A 24,225-nucleotide genomic window follows, 5' to 3' on the forward strand; every position below is an offset into this window, starting at 1 on the left:
TGCCAATAAAAATTTTTTACTCAAGTGTACTATTCAGAAGATACCTTAAATAAGTATCTTATGGAATCAAAATTAAGAGATAGGAAATTGTTAAGAGGTAAATTTTTTATTTTAGTAAAATTTTATAATATAGATGTTTGGTATAAACTGTTACATGCTTTAAAGTACAGATGAAAGTCACATACCATAGCAACTTCCAATTTAGTTATTTAATACATTAAAATATTATTACAAATTATTACAAGGAGTTTCTTTTACCCCTTCATAAGCAGATTTTGAATTTAAGTCAAGGGTGAAGGAATTTTGACATGGTTCCCATTAACAGTCTCTTTGATGGGATAGAGGACCCTAAAAGCATTAAAATAGGCCAAAGAATTCGTAAGAATTTGTCATTATAGGAGTTCCGTCATGGCGCAGCAGAAACAAATCTGATTAGGAACCATGAGGGTGCGGATTCAATCCCTGACCTTGCTCAGTGGGTTAAGGATCCGTGTTACTGTGAGCTGTGGTGTAGGTCACAGATGCGGCTCGGATCCTGCATTGCTCTTGCTGTGGTGTAGGCTGGCAGTTATAGCTCCGATTTGACCCCTAGCTTGCGAACTTCCAAAAGCCACAGATGTGGCCCTAAAAAGCAAAAATATAAAATAAAAAATAAATGAGACCAAATTAAACCTAAAAGTTTTGCACACCAAAGGAAACCATTAACAAAACAAAAGGACAGAATGGGGAAAAAAATTTACAAAGCAACCAACAAGGAATTAATCTCCAAAATATACAAACATTCCAAACTGCTTTATATCAAAAAAACAAGAAACCCAATTTAAAAATGGTCAGAATGGAGTTCCCGCTGTGGCTTAGTGGTAATGAACCTTGCTAGTATCCATAAGGATGTAGGTTCGATCCCTGGCTTTGCCCAGCAGGTTAAGGATCCGGCATTGCCATGAGCTGCAGTGTAGGTCACAGATGGGGCTGGGATGTGGTGTGGCTGCAGCTGTGGCGTAGCCCGACAACTGCAGCTCTGATTTGACCCCTAGCGTGGGAACTTCCAAATGCTGCAGGTGTGACCCTAAAAAGACAAAAAAAAAAAAAAAAAGTCAGAAGATCTAAACAGACATTTCTGAAAGAAGTCAGACAGATGGCCTGGAAGCACATGAAAAGGTGCTCAACATAACTAATTATTTGAGAAGTACAAACCAAAACTGCAATGAGCTCTTACCTCATACCAGTCAAAATAGCCATCCTCGAAAAGTCCACATAATAAATACTGGAGAAGGTGTGGAGAAAAAGGAATGCTTCTACACTGTGGGAATGTAAGCTGGTGCAACCACTATGGAGAACAGTATAGAGGTTCCTTAAAAAACTAATTATGTGACTACTATATGATCCAGCAATCCCCATCCCTGGGCTTATATCTGGAGAAAACCGTAATTCAAAATGTACATGCACCTCAGTGTTCATTGCAGCACTATTTAAAATAGCAAAGATATGGAAGCAACCTAAATGTCCATTGACAGGATTGGATGAAGATCTGGTACATATATACAATGGGATGTTACTGAGCCATAAAAAAAATAAGAAATAATGCCATTTGCAGCAACATGGATGGACCTAGGAATTCTCATACTAAGTGAAGTCGGAGAACGACAAATAACGTGAAATCACTCATATGTGGAATCTAATAGAAATGATACAATAGAATTTAAATTTATAAAGGAGAAACAGAATCAAAGATTTTGAAACCAAACTTTTATTTACCAAAGGGAAAATGTGGGAGTGAGGGGACAGGAGGGATAAATTATGGGGTTGGGATTGACATATACACAGTACTACATACAGAATAGGCAGGTAACAGTGACCTACTTCATAGAACAGGGAAATTTACTCAGTACTGTGTGGTAATTTATATGGGAAAAGAATCTGAAAAGGAATGGATATATATATATATGTGTATAGCTGAGTTACTTTGCTGTATCCCTGAAATCAATACAACTTTGTATGTCGACTATACTCTAATAAATTTTAATTTATTTCAAAAAATAAAGTATAATCTATCTCAAAAAATGGTGGTTATTAATTATTTGTAAATTAATAAGATGACTCTAAGACATTCTCAAGAAATGAGATGTCTTTACCCCTTAGTTTCAGTAGTGGTATGTATTTTATCCTGAGTAAGCACTGAGAATTCTCACCTTCTGTTTCTTTAGATCTTGCATATAGGCTATCTGACCGTTTTCTAACTTCTGGGTTTTTTTGTTAAACTTAAGTATATTCAATTACTTTAAATGGTAGGATATTCTTTTTCCTTAGTAAACTTTGTTCTTAGAAAACTATGTTTTTTTCTTTTTAAAAAACTTTTGTTGACATAGACTTTTTTTGTGTGTTTTTAGAGCCGCACTCACAGCATATGAAGGTTCCCAGGCTAGGGGTTGAATCAGAGCTGTAGCTGCCAGCCTAACAGCCTAGGCCACAGCCACACCAGATTCTAGCTGTGTCTGCGACCTGCACCACAGCCCACAGCAATGCCAGATCCTTAACCCACTGAGCGAGGGCAGGGATCGAACCTGCCTCCTCATGGATACTAGTCAGATTTTGTTTCCACTGAGCCACAACAGGAACTCTGTAAACTATGTTTAAATTAGACTAAGATAGGAGGAAATGTTTAATGGGGAATTAATTATTGGTCATCCCTTCTCATTCCTGATAAATAATATGAGAACTGATTGTGTGTGTGTGTCCCCTAGTTTTAGCTTTTCCATGTTTGTTTATAAATATGTCTGAGAGGTTTTTCTTCTGTTGAAATTAAGTTTTCCTCAGGATTGCTTCATTTACAAACATTGTAGAAAAAAAAAAGTTGTGCTTGTATTCTGAAACTTGTATTTAGGACTGTTGAAGCAGAAGTTAGGATATCACAAATCTGCAAGATGTCAGGACTAAATCCTACTTGTTCAAGCTGATGGGATCATAAGTCTCATTTTATTTTTATGATTTGGCTTGTATGTTGTGAATATTTCAATGTCTCTTCCATGCCAAAAACACAAAATCACACACCCATGCTCTCCAATTTGTTTCTTACTTTGGTAATTTGTGACTGCATATTGACACTGACCTAGAAATATTCCTGTTGCTGTTTTAAATCTCATGTCAGTGGAGAAGAAATTGAAATCTGGTTTGCACATTTGGGTCTGGGTTTTTGTAGTTGTCCAAAACCTGACATTATCCCAGAAATGCTGATTGGGAAGTTATGAGACAGTATTGTGCCCAAGACTAATTTCTGAAGAGAGAAAAACTATTTGCTCCAAAATTTTCCCCATGTTTTTCTGTGGCTCAAAAAGTTATACTCCATTTAACCCAACTTTAGACCATACCAGTAATACCCTTAGTTCTGGGTGCAAATAAGATTTTGAAAGTGAAAACGACCATTATGATGGTCCATAACCACACATTCCTGATGAGAGTTTGGTCAAGTCTTCAGAAGCAGCATTCTGTTCCAGGATATCTTTATCAAGCTGTTGGTGTTCTCAACAACAGGGATAGGAGAGAACACTCTGTTTCTTTAATCTAACACCTTGCTGATTCAAAAACATTCATTTTAAAAGGCATTGGAAAAGAATTTCCAAACAGCTAGCATACGTTTCTAATTATACACTTAAAGAAATACGCCATTTAAAACAGGTCGAAGTTTTCTTTTGTTATTATTATTAACATGACTTTAAAGCAACCATTTGTTCACTGAGCACAGTAACACAACAAAACAATTGGGATATCAGCTTTGAGGCTCTCATTTCACAAAAGGAAAACCCAATACACACTTGATGACATCTCTTACTCAAACTTGACATAACCAATTTCTTTTGCATGCATGGACGCAGACTTCATGGGCTGCTTGCTGACTTTTTCAGCTGTTCTTTGAACTACCTTAGTAAAAACAATTGTTGCCCTTATGTAGGCTTAAGTTACATTTCTTTGGATGAGCTTATTCCTGCTTAACTTAGTCTTTGCTATGTAGCTGTTTGCCTTCGCATCTAATTTTTAACAGAATACTCTACCTTGAAACTTGTAACATTTATATAAGCTTGTAAAATCCATATGAACAATGGTAAGGAAAAGGGGAGGCCACCAGGTTTCTCAGCCTTTGCAAACAATTTGAAAAACTCAATAGATTTAAAGATGTATGAAATAAGTATTTCTTCCAACTGCAGTTTTAGTGCTGTAGTGAGTGCTTATTTCCTTCCTTTATAGTAAAAGACAATAAATGCTGCTGATCTCTTTGCTTCTAATGGTGGTTAAACACAAAACTTTGATCTTTCTTATAAACATAGCTGTTGTCATATCATGGGGCCAAATCCAGACAAGATTAGACTTTGGCCAAAATTAAGGTTAATCTCTGCAACCATCTCAAGAAGAGCTTTCTAATACTGTTTCAGGAAATCTCTATTTTTGAGACAGTATATAAAGGAAATAAGCCCCAGACAACTAACTAACCTCTTAAGTAAGCCAGAAGCAACTAGTGATAAATTATACCCCAGTGATAAAGAAGGTAGACTTGTAGAAATAAATTAGTTCATTTTGGTTAATTTTTACTTAGATTATAACTTTAAGAAATTAATTTCTTAGTTGACATTAAGGGTTTTGTTTGTTGGTTTTGCTTTTTAGGCCTGCACCTACAGCATGTGGAGTTTCCACAGCTAGGGATCAAATTGGAGCTACAGCTCTTGACCTACACTACAGCCACAGCAATGCAGGATCCTTAACCCACTGAGCAAGGCCAGGGATTGAACCCACAACCTCATGTTTCCTAGTCGGATTCATTTCTGCTGTGCCACAACAGGAACTCTATAAGTTATTTTTTAAAGAACTTCTTTCTACCATCTTTTCTTACTTCAATGCTTCTTTGGTTAATTGCTAATTCCTTCTATTCTAGTACTTATGAAAACTAGATGTTTATTACAGATAAAATAACATTTTATCATAATTTTTGTGTAATCATTTAGGTCACTTTCATTTCCAGCCTACCAAAAAAAAAAAAAAAAAAAAAAAGTGGGATTTTTCCCATTAAGATTTAGACTCTGGGGAGTTCCTGTCGTGGCGCAGTGGTTAACGAATCCGACTAGGAACCATGAGGTTGTGGGTTCGACCCTGCCTTTGCTCAGTGGGTTAATGATCCGGCGTTGCCGTGAGCTGTGGCGTAGGTCGCAGACGCGGCTCAGATCCCGCGTTGCTGTGGCTCTGGCGTAGGCTGGAGGCTACAGCTCCGATTAGACCCCTAGCCTGGGAACCTCCCATATGACGCAGGAGCGGCCCAAGAAATGGCAAAAAGACAAAAAAAAAAAACACAAAGATTTAGACTCTGAAATGTAAAATACTTTGCCAGATGTTCTGTAGCTGATTCTCCTGCAAGTTGGACACAGGTGCTTCAAGTTGTGTTGTGAGCAGCTAAGGCTGCATTCCTCTCCAAATTAATATACCAAGGGCAACATCCGTGGAAGCATTTTTCACTTGAAATCTATACAGCACTTAAAAAGATATCCCTGGCACTTGATTTTGAGCGAGTACAGGACCTAACCATATCTATAGCTGCTTTGGGGGTCTCATCCCATCCTTGGCTTACCCTACAAACACATTAAACTCCAAACCCCTGGAGCAATCCTGGAATTCTGTTAGTGTTTTTGATCAATTCCCTTCTTCATCATTCCACCCACCTACCACGGTAACTAAGATGTGTTCAGATGTATTTATAATCTTTACAAAACCCTGAGTCATTGCTTCCCAACCTGTTGATGGCAAATAACTGGAAGGATATGAAATTATTGGAAGGGTTTCTCAATATTCATTTTACCACTATCAAAAGACTTTTTTTCCTTTGAATCCATGAACTACTGTGATCCTGAGATAACATAGCTCCATATCAAACTGCACACATAATTCAAGCAATGTGGACCCAGGTGTCCTGCCATTCCTCACTTCCTCTCCCAAAGCACCATTAACAGATAGTGGAGGAATGAGCCTGCCAATGGACCCTTCCCTCTAGTTCAAAGAGAATAGCTTTTGAAGATCTCATTCATTGGTTTTGAGAAGGTTTAAAAGTTCCCGGATATGTCAGGATGTGCCTGTCATCTTGATATCTTGTGACCCTAGGTTGGCTCCAGAGTTCAGATGAAAGCCAGAATACTTCAATTATTTCTGTCTATGTAATATGTTAAGAGGCAAGATTTTCTAAGGCAGGATATATTTCCAGAACCTGGCCTGGAAAAGAAAAGTGAGTGAAATACTGTCTTTGCATGAAAATTTGGCATTTTAAGATGGATTTCCCGATATGGTTAACCCACTTCCTTTTAATATTCCCATTTTAAATCTTCAACAATGTGAAGGTATTCATTCAATGAATGTTAAATATTGAGCCACAATTATCTGGAGTCCCTCAAAAACTTTTTTCTATTAAAAAGGGCTTTTCATTCTGGAAAATATTGTCAACCACTTTCCTAGACTGACTGGCTCATACCTTCTGGCCCAGTCATTTTTTTAAAGGGTAATAGAAAAAATTATAATATGATCATTTTGAATTCTAGAAACAAGGCTACAGAAGGAAATGCTGATATTGAATTTACACAGTAATTTTAAGTGGTTTTATGAGGTTGTGATTCAAAATAACCTGACTATTTTAAGGAGTCCAGATGCTGAGTCATTTACTGAAATAGCCAAAGGAGGTTAACTAGAAGCACTGATAGTGGCATCATTTTCTGCATAAAAAAATAAATAAATAAATTGAAAGGGTTATTTCATCAAGAGGACAGAGTACCATAGAAGGCATACAAAGCTAATGCTTATCTCATGTATACCCGACCACTGGGGAAAAAAAATCAGACCTAGTGAATTCAAGACAAAATACCTTGGCTCTATAAACATGGTAATGGTGTTTTTTTGTTGTTGTGTTTTTTTGTGTTTTTTTTTTTTTTTTTTTTTTTTTTTTTTTTTTTTTTTTGCTTTGCTTTTTAGGGCCTCATCTGCGTTAGTTAACCACTGGGCCACAAAGAGAACTCCAAAGAAGACTGATAATGGGTTACATTATGCTTTTCTCTTTACACTTCCCTTAATAAATATTTCACTTTTGTAATACATTCTTAACCTAAAAATAAACAGATATCACCATGTGCATGGCTCTGTAATGGGTATAAAGAAATGGAAACTGGCCTCTGACCTCAAAGAAATTACAAAGTGGTTGGCCATACCACATGATCACAAAAAGATAAAGGTAGCATGTGCTAGGTCTCAAGTGAGAGATGAAAGCAAGAAGCTTTAGGAGTTCACACTGTGGCACAATGGGTTAAGGATCCAGTGTTGTCTCTGAGGAGGCAGGGGTTTGATCTCAGGCAGGCACAGTGGGATAAGGATCTGGCATTGCAGCAGCTGTGGTGTAGGCTGCAGCTGCAGTTCATATTTGATCCCTGACCCAGGAAATTCCATATATTGCAGGTGTCACACACACACACACAAAGGCAAAAGAGATTAAAAGAGGAGAAATGGCAGTTAAGAAGACACTTGGATTTGACGGAAACTTGTTTCCTCTGAAGTGGGGTGCAGTGTATTAGGGGTTATTAAAACAGGAAGTTTGATTGAGAGTCTGGACGAGGAATGATTTAGATCCTCCCTCCCAAATACCTTCTCTGTGGTTTGCATAGCCAGGCAACCACTCCTTCCCCTTTGATCAGTTTTTTAAAATTTTATTTATTTATTTATTTATTTATTTATTTATTTATTTATTTATTTATTTATTTATTTTGGCCACACTGGTGGCATAAGGAAGTTCTCTGGCCAGGGGTTGAATCCCAGTGGCAGCTGCAACCTATGCCACAGATGTAGCAATGCCGGATCTTTAACCCACTGTCCCAGGCTGGGGATCAAATCCACAATGCCCCAGAGACAATAACCAGATCCACTGTGCCACCGGAGGAACTCCTGATTGCTTCTTGAGAAATTGAATGAGACTCTAAACCCAGGAGTTTTTTTTAATTTTTTTATTTATTATTATTATTATTATTATTATTATTTGCTTTTTAGGGCTGCACTTGCAACATACGGAGGTTCCCAGGCTAGGGGTCTAATCAGAGCTACAGCTGCTGGCCTACACCAGAGCCACAGCAATGCCAGATCCCAGCCATGTGTATGACCTACATCACAGTTCACGGCAATGCCAGATCCTTAACCCACTGAGCGAGGCCAAGGATCGAACCCGAAACCTCATGGTTCCTAGTGTCTGCTATGCCAAGACGTAAGCTCCTCTTACTGAAACTATAGGTGGCTGTGGCTGAAAGGCTACATACTGAAAGGTGAGTATTCTGTTTTCTTTCTTTCTTTTCTTTCTTTCTTTCTTTCTTTCTTTCTTTCTTTCTTTCTTTCTTTCTTTCTTTCTTTCTGGCCAAATGGCATGCAGAAGCTCCCAGGCCAGCAATTGAACCCATGCCACAGCAGTGACTTGAGCCACAGAAGTGACAATCCAAGATCCTTCACCCTCTGTGCCACAAGGGAATTCTGAGAGTTCTTTTTTTCTAGGATTCTATAACTGTGTTTGTAGCTTCTATTCATCAAAGGGACAATTATTAACTATATTTTCTTATTTTCTCTATTCCTGGAGCTCTGGCATTTGTGGCCTTATAGACTCTGGGAAAGACTACATCTCCCAAGACTAGCTAGTCCAAAGACAGTCAAACAATTTACTTGGAAGTGTGTTTTTCACATGCAACCCAACCGATCACAGCCCCTTACCCCTAACCATCTCCTTATCTAAACTCTCATTCCCTAAGCCAATATTTCCCCTGCCCTAAATCAACCCAGGGCCAGGCACAGACAGCAGAGAGAGCTCCTGTGCCCCAAAGCCCACTGGAATCATTCACACCAGCCAATCTTCACCTGTTTCTCCTGCCCTGCTTGCCTTTCCCACAGAAATCCCAAAAAAGGATATGGCCTAGGCTTTCGTCTGGTTCCTGCTTCTGTCTCCCTTCTAACGAAAATCTGGCATTTCCCCTTTGGCCCTGTGTGACATGGCACCCCCTTCTCTTGGGAAATGTAAGTAACACATTCTTTCAATGGTATCAACCTTTCTGTCATCATTCAGTCATCTCCATAAATTAAAGTCTGTGGGGACAAATGCAACAGAAGGAACTTTCCCCAACCCCCTTAATGAAAGCAAGCTTTCTTAGTCACTAGGCTTTATGCTCTTTTATTGGGGACCTCCTGCTCCACAACTGTAAATATCTCAGATCTCTTCTCTTGAGGTACACCACTTTTGCAGAGGAATCCAGTCTCTCCTGCTTAGAAAAGCCTACAACCCAACTTTCTGAGTGAAACTAGGAAAGCCACAATTAAAAGAAGGAGCCTGAAACAATGGATTCTTAACTAGGCTAGATTATACCTAGCTTGGAATGAATAACTAGGCTAGAATTCCTTTACTTAACCAAGCCCCAATAGATGATGTGTATCACTCCTGAGGGATGGGGGAAGAGGGACAAGAGACACTTACATTTATTTTCCCACTATTCTGAACCAACACTATACCCCTCTAACTGTTCATTCTGAAACAAAGGAGGAAAAAAGAAAACAAAAGAAAAATAGGAACTCAATGCTAATGATTTCCCTCACCTAAGAACCAATTCATGAAGAAATTAAATAAGTGATTTTCTAGTTACAGGCTCTGAAAATATAACTATTATTTTTGTTTTTGCTTTTTAGGGCCACACTTGCGGCATATGGAGGTTCCCAGGCTAGGGGTCTAATCAGAGCTACAGCTGCCAGCCTACACCCACAGCCACAGCAACACCAGACCCAAAGCACATCTGTGACCTACACCACAGCTCACAGCAACACTGGATCCTTAAGCCACTGAGCGAGGATCGAACCCACAACCCCATGGTTCCTAGTTCCAGATTCGTTTCCACTGCACCACGATGGGAACTCCTGAAAACATAACTACTGAAAAATGCTTTAAGACCTTTTAATTTAACAGATATGTTATATGCAGGTGGGATTCATGGACTCTGCCTTTTTAAATCAGTATTCGTTACAATTTACTTCTTTTGTCTCCAAAATGCACTACAGTAATTGAAATCTGGTAATCCATTTCCAATGAGAGAAAGCCTGGAGAAAGGACACGGGTATTTCAGAGGATTTCAGGAAGATGACCAAGACTTCTAGCTATAGATTGTTTTTAACAGCCCTGGAAATTCAGTTATTATGTTGTGAGTGGCACTGCCTTCAGGAGCTATGGAAGAGTGATGAAGAGTATCATCAAGAATCCTAGGAGGCAATGAGAAAGTCCCACTCTTCCGTTAACTAGAATTATATCTCACAGAATTATACTTGTCTTTTCTTTTTTTAAGAAACCAAACCACTTTGGAGAATTTCTGTTAATTGGCCAATTTTAGATAAGTTAATATTTTTATAGTTCTATAGATACATATACTCAACCTGATTAAATTAGGGCCCAGGGGCCAATCTGGCACTTAGTATGTTAAAAATAACAACAAAAACAAACTATATATATATTTTATTAACGAATGCCTCAGCTGCCTTATACGAGAGACAACACTAAGCAGAGGGATAACCTCAAACAGTCGGGATGCTTTACTTTTCCCCGCCCCATTTTTAAAATCTTGCGAGAAGAGAATTTCACCCTTTCTAGACTCGGCGCTCTTCGTCCGACGTCACAATCCGGAACTAAAACTACCAATCCCAGAATGCCTTGCGAAGGGGTGGGCTCTCCGGAAGCCGCCGAGTGATTGGCGAGAGGAGGCGTTTCCTTCCGGCGGGAAGAACCCGGGAGGCGGGGACTGGGGGGAGGTGTTCGTAAGCTATTACCGGGTTGGGCTGGCCTGGTCGGGGAGGGGTGTGTGGGTGAACCCTGTGTCCCGTGCCCGCTGAGGAGATGGATGAGGATGGGCTTCCTCTCATGGGGTCAGGCATAGACCTGACTAAGGTTTGTAAAAGATGGAGTTGAACTCAGGTGACCTGGGAGGAGGATGGGGAAGGGACGCCGGGTTCCCAGGGAGACCACATCTCTCTAAGCCCAACGCTGTCCTAGGCCTGTCTCATCTCTCTCCGGAGGGAGAGTCCCATAGTTTGCCCTTTAAAGAGGTCCCTCCTGAGGTAAGGAAGGGCGGGGGCAGTGTAGTGTACCTCTCCCAGGCTTCGCTTCCCAGGTCACGAGTCCCTGTCCTCAAGGGTGAACCACTGGCGACACGGGCCAGTTCCGATTTCTAACCCTACCTCTTTTATTCGGCCCTTAAGGTTTTCGTGTGTTTACGTGTTGCCTATACCTGCGGAAGTTCGCTCTTGTGAATCCAGAGCCCTTTCTCAAACTTTGCAGCATCTGTCATCTTTGAACACCCCACCCCCACAGGTTAGGAAAACAAGTTAATGACTATTGGCAGAACTTCCAGTAACTCATATCACACAGAGAAACGCCCCTTTATTAATATCGAGGGGATTGCACGGTGTACCTTCCTCCTGTACGGATCATGTTTATTTTTACGCAACACAGGTGCCAGCTATTCAACAGAAAAGAACGGTGGCATTTCTAAACCAATTTGTGGTGCACACTGTACAGTTCCTCAACCGCTTTTCTACAGTTTGTGAGGAGGTAGGTCCAGTGGTGTTGGTCTAATGTGTAGCCCAGATATCACCTCGCACTTTTGAAGGTAGCAAATGACTAAAACAAGATTTACAGTCTGTGTATTCATATACCGTGACCTCTTCTCACCCAATTATTATGTTAATATACCTTAAATCCTCTTTGGTTCTATTACCGTCTTCCTGCAGCCCATCTCTGCTGAATTAAACTTCTGAGACTTTTGTGAAGCAGTTCACTAAGGCTTACTGTAATTGAAGATAATAATTGTATTTCACAGTTAAAGACATTTTTTATTTTGAAATTGGTTATGTTTCTCCTACCTCAAAGATTTACGTTTTAGGTGTACATTATTTTACATTGCTTGATCCAAAAGATGATTGAGGAGGTAGCCTAGAAATGTAACTTTGGCATCAAATATCATCATGGAAATAAAAGTAAAAATACGGAGTTCCCTGGTGGTGCAGTGGGTTAAGGACCAGGCCTTGTCACTGCTGTGGCTCATGTTTGATCCCTGGCTCTGGAACTTTTTTATGCCAGAGGTGAGGCCAAAAAAAAAAAATAATAAATAAAATACTTTGTGCATATGACTTATGAAGTAAGGATAAAGTAGCTCAGTTACAGATTAGGTACCAGATCTAGGGACGACTGTCTTATAAAAAGCTAAAAAAGAGAATGGGTTGAAATTAGGTTTAAGAAGGAAGAAAGGGGACAAGGAAATGTTTTGAAACCAAAAGATGGTGTTTTTGCTCAGTTTTCTTTACTTCTTGAGGATTGCGTCAAAACCTAGGGCCCCGTTTTGTTGTCATGAACCACCTGAGTGCTGAAGTTACTGTTCACCCTTTGACTGAGTATCCTCCCCAGTCAAATCCTTGAATTGAAACTGTTCTTGTAGAGGAATTGTTGCTGCCTGAAAGGTGTAAGAGTCAAGATTGTTGTCATTGGGAACAGGATACACATATACACTTTAATGTTAAAGAAAACCCCCCCATTGGTATCATGGTATTTCTCTATGCTTGCAAATTCTACTTTCCAAAAGTTCAGTGACCACTTAAAGCTAAATACGCTTTTAGGGATGATTTAAACAGAAATTAAAATGATTTCATTAAGAAGTCAAGGTCTGGGAGTTCCCGTTGTGGCGCAGTGGTTAACGAATCCTACTGGGAACCATGAGGTTGCGGGTTCGGTCCCTGCCCTTGCTCAGTGGGTTAACGATCCGGCGTTGCCGTGAGCTGTGGTGTAGGTTGCAGACGCGGCTCAGATCCCGCGTTGCTGTGGCTCTGGCGTAGGCCGGTGGCTACAGTTCCGATTCAACCCCTAGCCTGGGAACCTCCATATGCTGCGGGAGCGGCCCAAGAAATCGCAACAACAACAACAACAAAGACAAAAAAAAAAAAAAAAGAAGTCAAGGTCTGGAGTTCCCTTGGGGCACAGCAATTTAAGGATCTGGTACTGTCACTGTCTGGCTTGTGGCGCTGCTGCGGCATGGGTTTAATCCCTGAAAAAAAAACAAACAAACAAAAAAAATCAAGGCCTGCTTCATGAAATACCGTGAGAATACCTAGAGACTTCCCAGTCCTAGCCATTCTCCTACTTTTTGTACAATATGTGATGTATCTCCATTCCAGTTGCATTTTGATTGACACAATAAAAATGTTTCCAAGAAGTTAACTAGTAAATACCAATTTTTGTCAGTTGAATTATTGTTAACTTGTGCTTGTGAAGCTATTGTAAAAATCTTATTAATTTTTGAAAATCAAATAAACCCACCCCCCCAAAAAAAAAGAGAAAAGAGGAAAATGTGATAATCACAGCTGAGTCAGTTAAACAATATTTAGTTCGTTATGTCTTATATATAACATAAGGTAGGGAATCAGCATATAGTTTTTGTTAGATATGTTATTAATAAAAATTGCATGGAGCCAGGAAAACTGTTTTCGTCTGTATAAGATTCCAGCTGTTCTTTTGTCTAGTTATCAAAATCACTTCTGCCTTCTCACTAAGACAAAAGAAATTGAAATATATGATAACTGATAGAGTAAGGGGCTCAAGTCAATATTTTTTTCATCTAACAGGCCCAGAGTCTAGGTGCTTGCTTCCTTGAACTTTGTATTATTCTGCTGCCTCTATAAATGGCGTATAGAACTGACTGACTAAAAAGCAGTGAGTCAAGGATTTAACCTTTCACTTGTTAAACCAAGGTAGTGTGGAGGAGTATCTGAAGAAAGGATATTAGCAGAGAAGTGCTCCAGGGCCATAATTCTTATCACCAGGTTAAAAAACAACAACAGGGAGTTCCCGTGGTGGCTCAGTGGATAACGAATCCCACTAGGAACCATGAGGTTTTGGGTTCGATCCCTGGCCTTGCTCAGCGGGTTAAGGATCTGGTGTTGCCGTGAGCTGTGGTATAGGTCACAGACGCAGCTTGGATCTGGTGTTGCTGTAACTCTGGCGTAGGCTGGCGGCTACAGCTCTGATTCGACGCCTGGCCTGGGAACCTCCACATGCTGTGGGAGCAGCCCTAGGAAAGGCAAAAAGACAAAATAATAATAATAATAAATAATAACTAAATAAATAATAAACAACAACAAAACAAGCAACAGACACATCTATAAAAGCAGCTTCCTTGAGCTGCCCTGAGGTAGGGGTAGCCTTGCACCTTTGTGGGGCCTGACAGTTTTCACTGTCTGAGGAGTGAGTGCTGTTTTCTGAAGACTAGATCAAATATAACCCTAATTGTCTTTTGTTTATTGGTTGCTCATGCATTATCAAAGCCTCATGATTCATTCTTTCCCGTTGTGTTCCTCTCTCAACTCTCCGCCTCAACCTTTGCAACTGTTTTGACTATATACTCTTTAGTTCTTCCTTGACCTCTAGAGAAGTTTGTTGACCAGAAATTCATGAAATTGAAAGGTAGTTTATTGCCTTTTTCTCCTTAATGGATGATAATCTAGGGTTGGTTGTAACTTATTATTTACAATTCCTGTTTTAGCAGTTTGGATATTTATGTCAGTTGTAGACTTTTTACTTGGTGTGATGACATTATTTAATATTTATTGTGTGCTTATTGCGTGCTAGGCATTGTACTAAGTGCTTTATATGCATTTAAATCATCATATCTCAGCCCTTTGACAGAGGTCTAATTAGCTCTTTATTTTTTATTTAATTTATTTTTATTTTTAATTTTTTTGCTTTTTAGGGCCGCACCTGTGGCACATGGAGGTTCCCAGGCCAGGGGTCTAACAGAGCCACAGCAACGCCAGATCCGAGCCGTGTCCGCGACCTACACCATAGCTTATGGCAACGCTGGATCCTTAACCCACTGAGTGAGGCCAGGGATAGAACCTGCGTCCTCATGGTTCCTAGTTGGATTCGTTTCCACTGTGCCACGATGGGAACTCCTAATTGTCTCTTTTGTAGAATTATAGAAACTGAAATGTAGAGAAGCTTAAATCATTTGCTTAATCATTTATTAATTCACTCACCATATATTTGAGTGCATAGTATTTCTGGCTGCAGTAGCCGCTCTAACTTGCCCACACTTAGCAGCTACAAAGTAAAAGAACTGGGATTTCTACTCTGATCTGTTAATTGGAAAAAACAAAACTGTCTCAGTCTCCTGTTATATTGCACCATACGATCTGAAGAAGAGGCATGTTTACATCATTCTCAAGTGAGAGACAGCAGTGTCTTCTTTAGAGCTATTTTAAAATTTAGATTTGTATTCTCTTCTTTGCTATGCCACATCTATTTGATATAATGCCTTTTTTGATGTGAAAATTTCCAGATGTATAATATATACCCTTCAAACGTGAAGTGCCTTTTTCTCCCAAGTTAAGATCAGTATAGTTTTGCTTGTTTTTTTGTCTTGATTTTTTTTCCTTTTTTGACCACCCCACAGCATGTGGAGTTCCTGAGCTAGGTATCCCATCCAAGCCACGGTTGAGACCTACGCCGCAACTGAGGCAGCAATGGATCCTTTAACCCACTGTGCTGGCCCTGCGTGCTGGCACAGCAGAGACTTCCCTGACTCCATGGCGCTTCTGCAGGAACTCCTGTAGTTTTTTTTGTTTTGTTTTGTTTTGTTTTGTTTTGTCTTCTGTCTTTTGAGGGCTGCACCCTCGGCATATGGAAGTTCCAAGGCTAGGGGTCTAATTGGAGCTGCAGCTGCCAACCTACACCACAGCCACAGCCAAGCCAGATCCGAGATGCATCTGCAACCTATGCCACAGCTTACGGCAACGCCAGATCATTAACCCGCTGAGTGAAGCCAGGGACCAAACCCTCAACCTCGTGGTTCCTAGTCAGATTCGTTTTTGCTGCGCCACGACGGGAACTCTTGAAATGGTTGTTAATTTGTTAATGGTACCTATTAGACCCGTGGTCTTTCTTTAGGTAAGGCCTTAAATAAGAACCAAAACAACTATGTTTCTCTCAATAAAAATGAATCTCAGGGAGTTGCCATCCTGCTCAGCGGAAGCAAATCTGACTAATATCCATGAGGACGCAGGTTCCATCCCTGGCCTCACTCAGTGGGTTAAGGATCCTGCGTTGCCGTGAGCTGTGGTGTAGGTCGCAGGGGCAGCTTGGATCTGGCATGGCTGTGGCTGTGGTGTAGGCCGGCAGCTGTAGCTCTAGTTTAACCCCTAGCTAAGGAACTTCCATATCCCTCAGGTGCAGCCCTGAAAAGCAAAAAATAAAAAATAAGTAAATGAATATATAAATAAAAACTTTTGTGGTACTAGGCTACTTTGACTAGAAGCAGGGCAGGAGAAAAGTTAGAAAACAGAAAAAGCCAAGGAGTTGAATCAGACCCAAGTTACAGAGTTTCTTACCATCATCTCTTCTTCCTTTACAAGTCCCCAGTAAGCATTTCTGTTCTGACCCTAATCAGCAAAATCTTTTGGTAGTCCGCTGGGACTGCACATTTTAAATGGGGGGAAGTGAAGGACAATACCAGTTGTATGCATAGTGCAAATAATACAGCAGAAATTTAACCTTATTGTGGATTTTAAAGGTACTCAACAGACTGGCCAGTCAGGTGTGTTATTTTTGACTCAGAATTGTCAAAATATGGCTAGAATACTAGGGTTTTAGTAATTGTTTTAATATTCTAAAATGTTTCTTTTTAAACAAATCTTTAACTACAGGCAGAAGTGCTGAGAATTTTTACATGACCTAAAAAAAGTTTACAGTGCTCATCTTCTACATGCAATTTTTTAAGCCTACCATCAGACTTAACCTTCAGCCAAATAATGTTTTGCATAAAACCCTATTTACTGCTGCAACTTGTTCAACTGCTTTTATAACTTTTGCAACTGCTGGGCTTAAGTGTCAGATGATTAGTAAAGCCATCAATTGTTTCCCTCTCTGGCTTCTAGGATGCATTTAACCCAAAGTGGTATACCAAGAGGTCCGATATTTTAAACCACTGTGTCTCTTTTAGGGAACTGATGTACACAAACCTGAAATACCACAGTATTTTTGTTTGCACGTTCAACTATTAACTCCATACTCCTTCTTTTGTCTTCTTTTCCTCATGAATAAAATGTGCTGCCTTAAGAATAGGTGAGTGATACATCATGAAGTTTTCAGCTTATCGACAAGCTAGTCCCTGTAAATCCTTATAAAGAGGATGGTAAATGGGTAGGAAAGATTGTTAAATTTCTATTTGCTCTCTGCTGAAACTTTCAAAGGTGGGGACAGTTTCTGTTATTGATCATGTTATCTATAATATATCCATAGTCATATATACTTCAGAGTAGAGCTTCTTAAGTGGTTCCAGGGGACATCTGGCAGTGTTTAGAGATGTTTTTAACTGTCACAATTAGGGAGTTTTTGTGGCATTTAGTGGATAACATTTAGAGAGTCTGCTAAATATCCTATAGTGCACCAGATAGCCTGCAAAACAAAGAATTACTCAGCCCAGATTATCAATAAAGCCAAGGTTGAGAAACCTATTTTATGGTGGTCGTAGGGGATTAGAAAGAAAATGCATAAGACATAAATATTTTGGAAAGGAGCTTCAGGAGTTCAGTGGTAGCTCAGTGAGTTAAGGATCTGGTATTGTCATTGCATCGGCCAGGGTCTCTGCTGTTGCACAGGTCAGTCTCTGGGCCAGGAACTTCCACATGCCTCAGGCATGGCCACAGAAAAAGAGATGGAGGGAGGAAGGAAGAAGCTTCAGCAGCTCATAAATGAAGCCAGGTATATTTTGTCAAGTGACAATGGTCTAAAAAATACATATTTATGGGTGTTATAGCAGTAATTACATGGGAACAGTTTCAAAAGCATTATGCTGGAGTTTCCATCATGGCACAGCGGAAATGAATCCGACTGGGAACCATGAGGTTGCGGGTTCGATCCCTGGCCTCGCGCAATGGGTTATGGATCCGGCATTGCCGTGAGCTGTGGTGTAGGTTGCAGATGCGGCTCGGATCCCACGTTGCTGTGGCTGTGGCGTAGGCCAGCAGTTGTAGCTCTGACTGGACCTCTAGCCTGGGAACTGCCATATGCTGCAGGTGTGGCCCTAAAAAAAAGACACACACATACAAAAAGATAAAAAAAAATTATGCTGAATAATCTTTGAAAAGCAGAGATTCTTAATTGTGCTGAGGATCCTTTGGCACTTTAGTGAAATGAAATTAGTGTTTTTAAATGTATAAAATAAAGTGTGTACAATTACAAAAGAAACCAATTACATACTTTAAAAACCTCAAAATTGTGACATTATATGTCACAACTGTCCTTTATTAAAGCATTAAATACTTATAACTTGTCCTTTATTAAAGCATTAGATTGTATATTTAATATTAGACTCCCCAAAACTAGCTCTAGAGAAGACAGATAATACCTTTATGGATAATTTAAAAAACACTGTTCATCCATAGCGAAGATCTTCCTTAACCAAGAAGAAGAGCCTTTTGTCAATCTGATTTTGAGATCATTTGCATAGTGGTTCTAAACTTGGGATACATTAACTTGGATGGGGAAAATCATCTCTTTTTTTCACCTCTGATTTAAATTTCACATTTTCTTTAAATCTTGTCAACAAAAATCATAGTAGTATTAGGACCTAGGACTCTCAACAACAGAAAGCACAGTTTTTTAAATTATTATTAAATTGCAGTTGTTTCAGGAGTTCCTGTCGTGGCTCAGGAGAAATAAACCCGACCGGTATCCATGAGGATGCATATTAGATTCCTGGCCTCTCTCAGTGGGTTAAGGATCTGGCATTGCTGTGACTGTGGCCTCTGTGACTGTGGCCTAGGCCAGCAGCTACAGCTCCAATTCCATCCCTAGCCTGGGAACCTCCATATGCAGATGCGGCCCTATAAAAGACCAAATAATAAATAAATAAATAAATAAATAAATAAATAAAAAGTTACAGTTGTTTCAGACTTTTTTTTTTTTTTTTTTGGTATTTTTATCTTTTCTAGGGCTGCTCCTGGGTCACATGGAAGTTCCTAGGCTAGGGGGTCTAATCGGAGCTGTAGCTGCCAGCCACAGCCACAGCCACAGCAATGGGATCCGAGCTGTGTCTGTGACCCACACCACAGCTCATGGCAACGCTGGATCCCCAACCCACTGAGCGAGGCCAGGGATTGAACCCACAACCCCATGGTTTCCAGTTGGATTCGTTAACCACTGAGTCATGATGGGAACTCCTGTTTTGGACTTCTTATACTTCACTGTTACCATTGTTACTAGATATCAAGAATATTTAGATAAATTATTACAAGTTAAAATATATTGATGCTTAGATCAATGTCTTTCATATCTTACATGGATAAATCATTCATATAATCTTGTTTATTAAAAAAATACGTTATTTCATGTTGGTTAGGTTTCGATAATAGTAGATGAAAGTAGATAAAATCAGTGCCAAAGCAAAAGATTGACATACCAGATGAATCTGCACCCCCTTAAAATTAAGAATTACTGCCCTAGGAAGTAAAAGTTTTTGTCTTACAATCCTCCTGGTCTTCCTTATCAACAAGTAGGTTTCCAAATAAACATTCCATCCTTTTTCCCTTATTTATTAAGACTTTGCCTATCCTGTATGAATATTTGAGGATAACTTATTATCTTACCGTGAAAAAATTTTAATACTTTTTGTTTGTTTGTTTTTTCTTTTTGTCTTTTCTAGGGCCGCACCCGCGACATATGTAGGTTCCCAGACTAGGGGTCAAATTGGAGCTATAGCCACCAGCCTTCGCCAGAACCACAGCAATGCCAGATCTGAGCCGCATCTGCGACCTACACCACAGCTCATGGCAACGCCAGATCCTTAACCCATTGAGCGAGACCAGAGATTGAACCCATAACTTCATGGTTCCTAGTTGAGTTCCTTAACAGCTGAGCCATGACAGGAACGTCTAATACTTATTTTTTAATAATTCCAGATAAACAGCATCTGTTTTAGGAAATTTGATCATAAAAATCTGATTCTCAATATTCAACACAGTAGCATCTTAATATTAGTGAAAAGCAGATTGATCACTTACTAGCTTTGAATAACAAAAATTCTATCTGTACAGTACTCAAGAATTTTCCATGTTTTTAAAAAAGTTAAACTCCATTTTTTTAGAGCACTTTTACATTCACAGCAAAACTGACCAGAATATGTTAAGTTCCCATTTATTCCCTGACCCCGCCTCCCACCTCATATGCACAACTTGCCCCATCATCAATACCCCCCAGCAGTGTGTGCTACATTTGTTACAGTCAGTCTGTTACCGTCTACATGGACATTAGCACCCTGAGCCTATGGTGTCCCGCTTTAACAAGGGGAAATTCTTTCAAACATAGTATATAGAGTTGAAATGTTTGAGTTCATTTTATTTTATTTGTATAAAGACTCAGTTTTCTCATTGTTAAAACTGGCATTATAATAGTTCCTAGAGTTGGTGAAGATTTCAAATGATATGTTGCGTATACAGTGTAGCACAGTAAAGTAAATGCTCAAATGTTTACAATGATGATTATTGCTTAAAAGTACATGCTTATATATATATTGAAACAAATTAATTTTCAGTTCATGTTCTTGTTTCTTTTTCTGTGTTCACTTATTATAATCAAACCAGCATATGCATTTTAAATAAGTTAAAAATTATCAGAGTTCCCGTCATGGCTCAGCGGAAACAAATCTGACTAGTATGCATGAGGATACAGGTTTGATCCCCGGCCTTGCTAAGTGGATTAAGGATGCAGTGTTACTTTGAGCTGTGATGTAGGTCACAGATGTGGCATTGCTGTTGCTGTGGCATAGGCCAGCAGCTGCAGCTCCAATTCAACACCTACCCTGGGAACTTCCATATGCCGAGGGTGTGGCCCTGAAAAGACAAAAAAAAAAAAAGAAAAGAAAATGAAAAATTACCATTCACTTTATAAATTAATTTCCATGATTTTCAGGAAAACACCTTTAAATGGGAGAGGAATTTATCCATATAATATTTATAAACCTGTGCTTATATTTACATCAGAGTTTTATGTGAACAAATCCTAGAAATCAAGATTAAACTTAGCTTCGAATACCATTAAAACTAGATTCTAATGTTTTTAAATTACATCTTCGTATATATATCAAGATGCTCATGTTAAAAATAATGATCGGAGTTCCCATCGTGGCTCAGAGGGTTAAGAACGACTTGACATAGTGTCCGTGAGGATGTGGGTTTGATCTCTGGCCTTGCTCAGTAAGTTAAGGATCTGTCATTGCTGCAAGCTAGGTCTTCGATGTGGCTTGGATCTGGTATGCCATGGTGGTGGCATAGGCTGGCAGCTGCAGCTGCAATTTGACCCTTAGCCCAGGAACTTCCATATGCTGCAGGTGTGGCTATGAAAAGGGAAAAAAAAGTGTCTTGTGGAGTTCCTACTGTGGTGCAGTAGGTCAAGAATCTGACTGTTCAGGCTTGGGTCACTGCAGAGGCTTGGGTTCAATTCTGGCCCAGTGCAGTGGGTTAAAGGGTCCAGCATTGCAACAGTTGTGGCTCAGATTCAGTCCCTGGCCCGGGAACTTCCATATGCTGTGGGTGCAGCCTATAAAGAAGAAGAAGAAAAAAAAAGTCTTGTGAAGAAGCACTAACTACTCTGTGGTTGCTTTCAGTTTTCCCCCCCTCTAAATGTGGGCAAAATGACCATTTCTTGGGGTGTTAAAATTCTTCTTATGAATTAGTATCTTGGCAATATCCCAGAAAGCAATCAGAATGCCTCACGTCTGTAGATGAGCCAGCTGCTCATTGACTATGTTACTGAATAGAATAATGTTTAGGATTATGGAGTTTTAAATAAATTCGTATGGATCGTATAATAAGATGTTACTTATATTTGTGTGGGAGTATATAGTATGACTAATTGTACAGAATAGACTGTGCTAAGTTCTGGTTTGGTTTATCTTGGATTTCGATGGCATATTGATTTCTTTTGCTCTTTTAGTGTTGTAATTTCTCTCTCTCTCTCTCTCTCTCTCTCTCTCTCTCTTTTTTTCCCACTGCACCTGAGGCATGTGGAAGTTCCTGGGCTAGGGATCAAACCTGCACCACAGTTGTGACCTGCACCACAGGTGTGGCAATGCTGGATCCTTAACCTGCTGCACCACAAGGGAACTTCCTCTCTTTGTTTAAATTCTTTCCATTATTAACTACTCATCTTCCAATTTCATCGTTTTTTACTTTCTTGAAAAGTTTGAATTTGGGACTAATTGTGTATATTTATGTGTCATTTACAGAGGCAGATACTGTTCTAGGATATTTTGAGCTGTTTTTTGTTTTCTATGAAGAATTCTTCTTCAACAAATAATTATTAAGCTCCCTTTAAGTGCCAGGTACTGTTCTGGGCACTAGAGGTATAGCAGTAAATAAAAAACTCTGTCCTCAGGGGTTCCCGTCATGGCTCAGCAGTAATGAACCTGACTAGTATCCACGAGGACGTGGGTTCAATCCCGGTCTTGCTCAGTGGGTTAAGGATCCGGTGTTGCTGTGAACTGTGGCATAGGCCGACAGCTACAGCTTTGATTTGAACCCTAGCCTGGGAACTTCTATAGGCACCCCCCCCCAAAAAAAAAGGGCAAAAAAAAAATTCTGTCTTCAGAGGAATTAACATTTTGTTCCCAGTGATTGATTATGGCTCTGATAATGAGCTTAATAAGGCTGAGAATATGACTTTTTCTTCTCTGTGAATAAAGTTTTTATAAAATAACCATGAAGTGTGCTAGAGGAGATACTAGAATACTCGAGTTTCCATTCTCATGTAAGAGAGTAGTGAATTAGAAAATCACAAATATTTAAACCATAGTTTTTACTGTTTTCAGATCTTCCCTTTGTTATCCTTGTTAACAATTTATTTTAATTAGACTTTATTCTTTTGTTTCTAATCTTTGTTTTTCAGAAACTGGCAGACCTTTCTCTTCGAATCCAGCAAATTGAAACAACTCTCAATATTTTAGATGCAAAGGTTTGTATTTCTGAATAATTTGTAGGATAAACTTTTCTCCACATATACCAACTTTCTTAGTCATACTTAACTTTATGTTTAGGAATTAATTCAGTCATACTTAACTTTGTGCTTAGGAATTAATTCAGTTTATTTATTTACTTTTTTATTTATCTTTGCTTTTTAGGGATGCTCCTGCGGCATATGGAAGTTCCCAGGCCAGAGGTTGAATCCTAGCTACAACTGCCAGCCTACGCCACAGCAATGTGGGATCTGAGCCACATCTGTGACCTACATCATAGCTCATGGCAACATGGATGCTTAATGCACTGAGTGAGGCCAAGGATCAAACCTGCATCCTCATGTATACTAGTTGGGTTTGTTTCTGCTGAGCCACGTTGAGAACTACAGAATTAATTCAGTTTAGTTCCTGCATCCATGAGCAACTCTGGATCGTTAACTCACTGCCACAGGCCAGAGATCAGACCTACATCTTGGCACTCCCAAGATGCTGCAGATCCCATTGCACCACAGCTAGAACTCCTTTGTTTTTTATATTATAATTTCAAAGGAAATGATGTTCATTATGAATCATTGACTGAATGTTTTTAAATGTACACATGGGTCGTAGAGTTCCTGCCAAGGCACAGTGGGTAAAAGGGTCCAACTGTGATGGTTCAGGTTGCTGCTGAGGTGTGGGTACGATCCCCAGCCCAGTGCAGCAGTGAAGTACATCACAGTTGCGGCTTGGATTCAGTCCCTGGCCTGGGAACTTCCATGTACTGCAGATATGACCATAAAATTTAAAAAGTAAAAAAGTTACACATGGGAGTTCCCGTCATGGCGCAGTGGTTAATGAATCCGACTAGGAACCATGAGGTTGTGGGTTCGATCCCTGGCCTTGCCCAGTGGGTTAACGATCCAGCGTTGCCGTGAGCTGTGATGTAGGTTGCGGACTCGGCTTGGATCCCGAGTTGCTGTGGCTCTGGCATAGGCTGGCAGCTACAGCTCCGATTGGACCCCTAGCCTGGAAACCTCCATATGCCGCGGGAGCGGCCCAAAGAAATAGCAAAAAGACCAAAAAAAAAAAAAAAAAATTGATCTTAAAAAATATTAAATATTTATAAGGCAGTGAATGACTAGTTTCTCTTAGCATAAGAATCAGAACGTCTTGG

At 39.7% G+C, this 24,225-nt stretch overlaps 1 protein-coding gene across 3 annotated transcripts in view; it reads left to right on the forward strand.

Moving 5' to 3' along the window:
• Positions 10,790-24,225, forward strand: part of WASHC3 (WASH complex subunit 3) — a 104,300-nt gene continuing 90,864 nt past the window's right edge. The window contains exons 1-4 of one of the 3 annotated variants that reach the window (XR_002344197.1): positions 10,790-10,966; positions 11,278-11,389; positions 11,531-11,629; positions 23,006-23,071. Coding sequence is in view for 2 of the 3 variants with exons in the window: in XM_021092677.1 (XP_020948336.1) it covers positions 10,916-10,966; positions 11,531-11,629; positions 23,006-23,071 (216 nt within the window). In the remaining variant the exon portion in view is untranslated. The remainder of the gene's footprint in view (positions 10,967-11,277; positions 11,390-11,530; positions 11,630-23,005; positions 23,072-24,225) is intronic. The other 2 variants (XM_021092677.1, XM_021092678.1) reach the window with 2 other exon arrangements.

Source organism: Sus scrofa, chromosome 5 (assembly GCF_000003025.6).
Source record: "Sus scrofa isolate TJ Tabasco breed Duroc chromosome 5, Sscrofa11.1, whole genome shotgun sequence".
Taxonomy (NCBI): Eukaryota; Metazoa; Chordata; class Mammalia; order Artiodactyla; family Suidae; genus Sus; species Sus scrofa.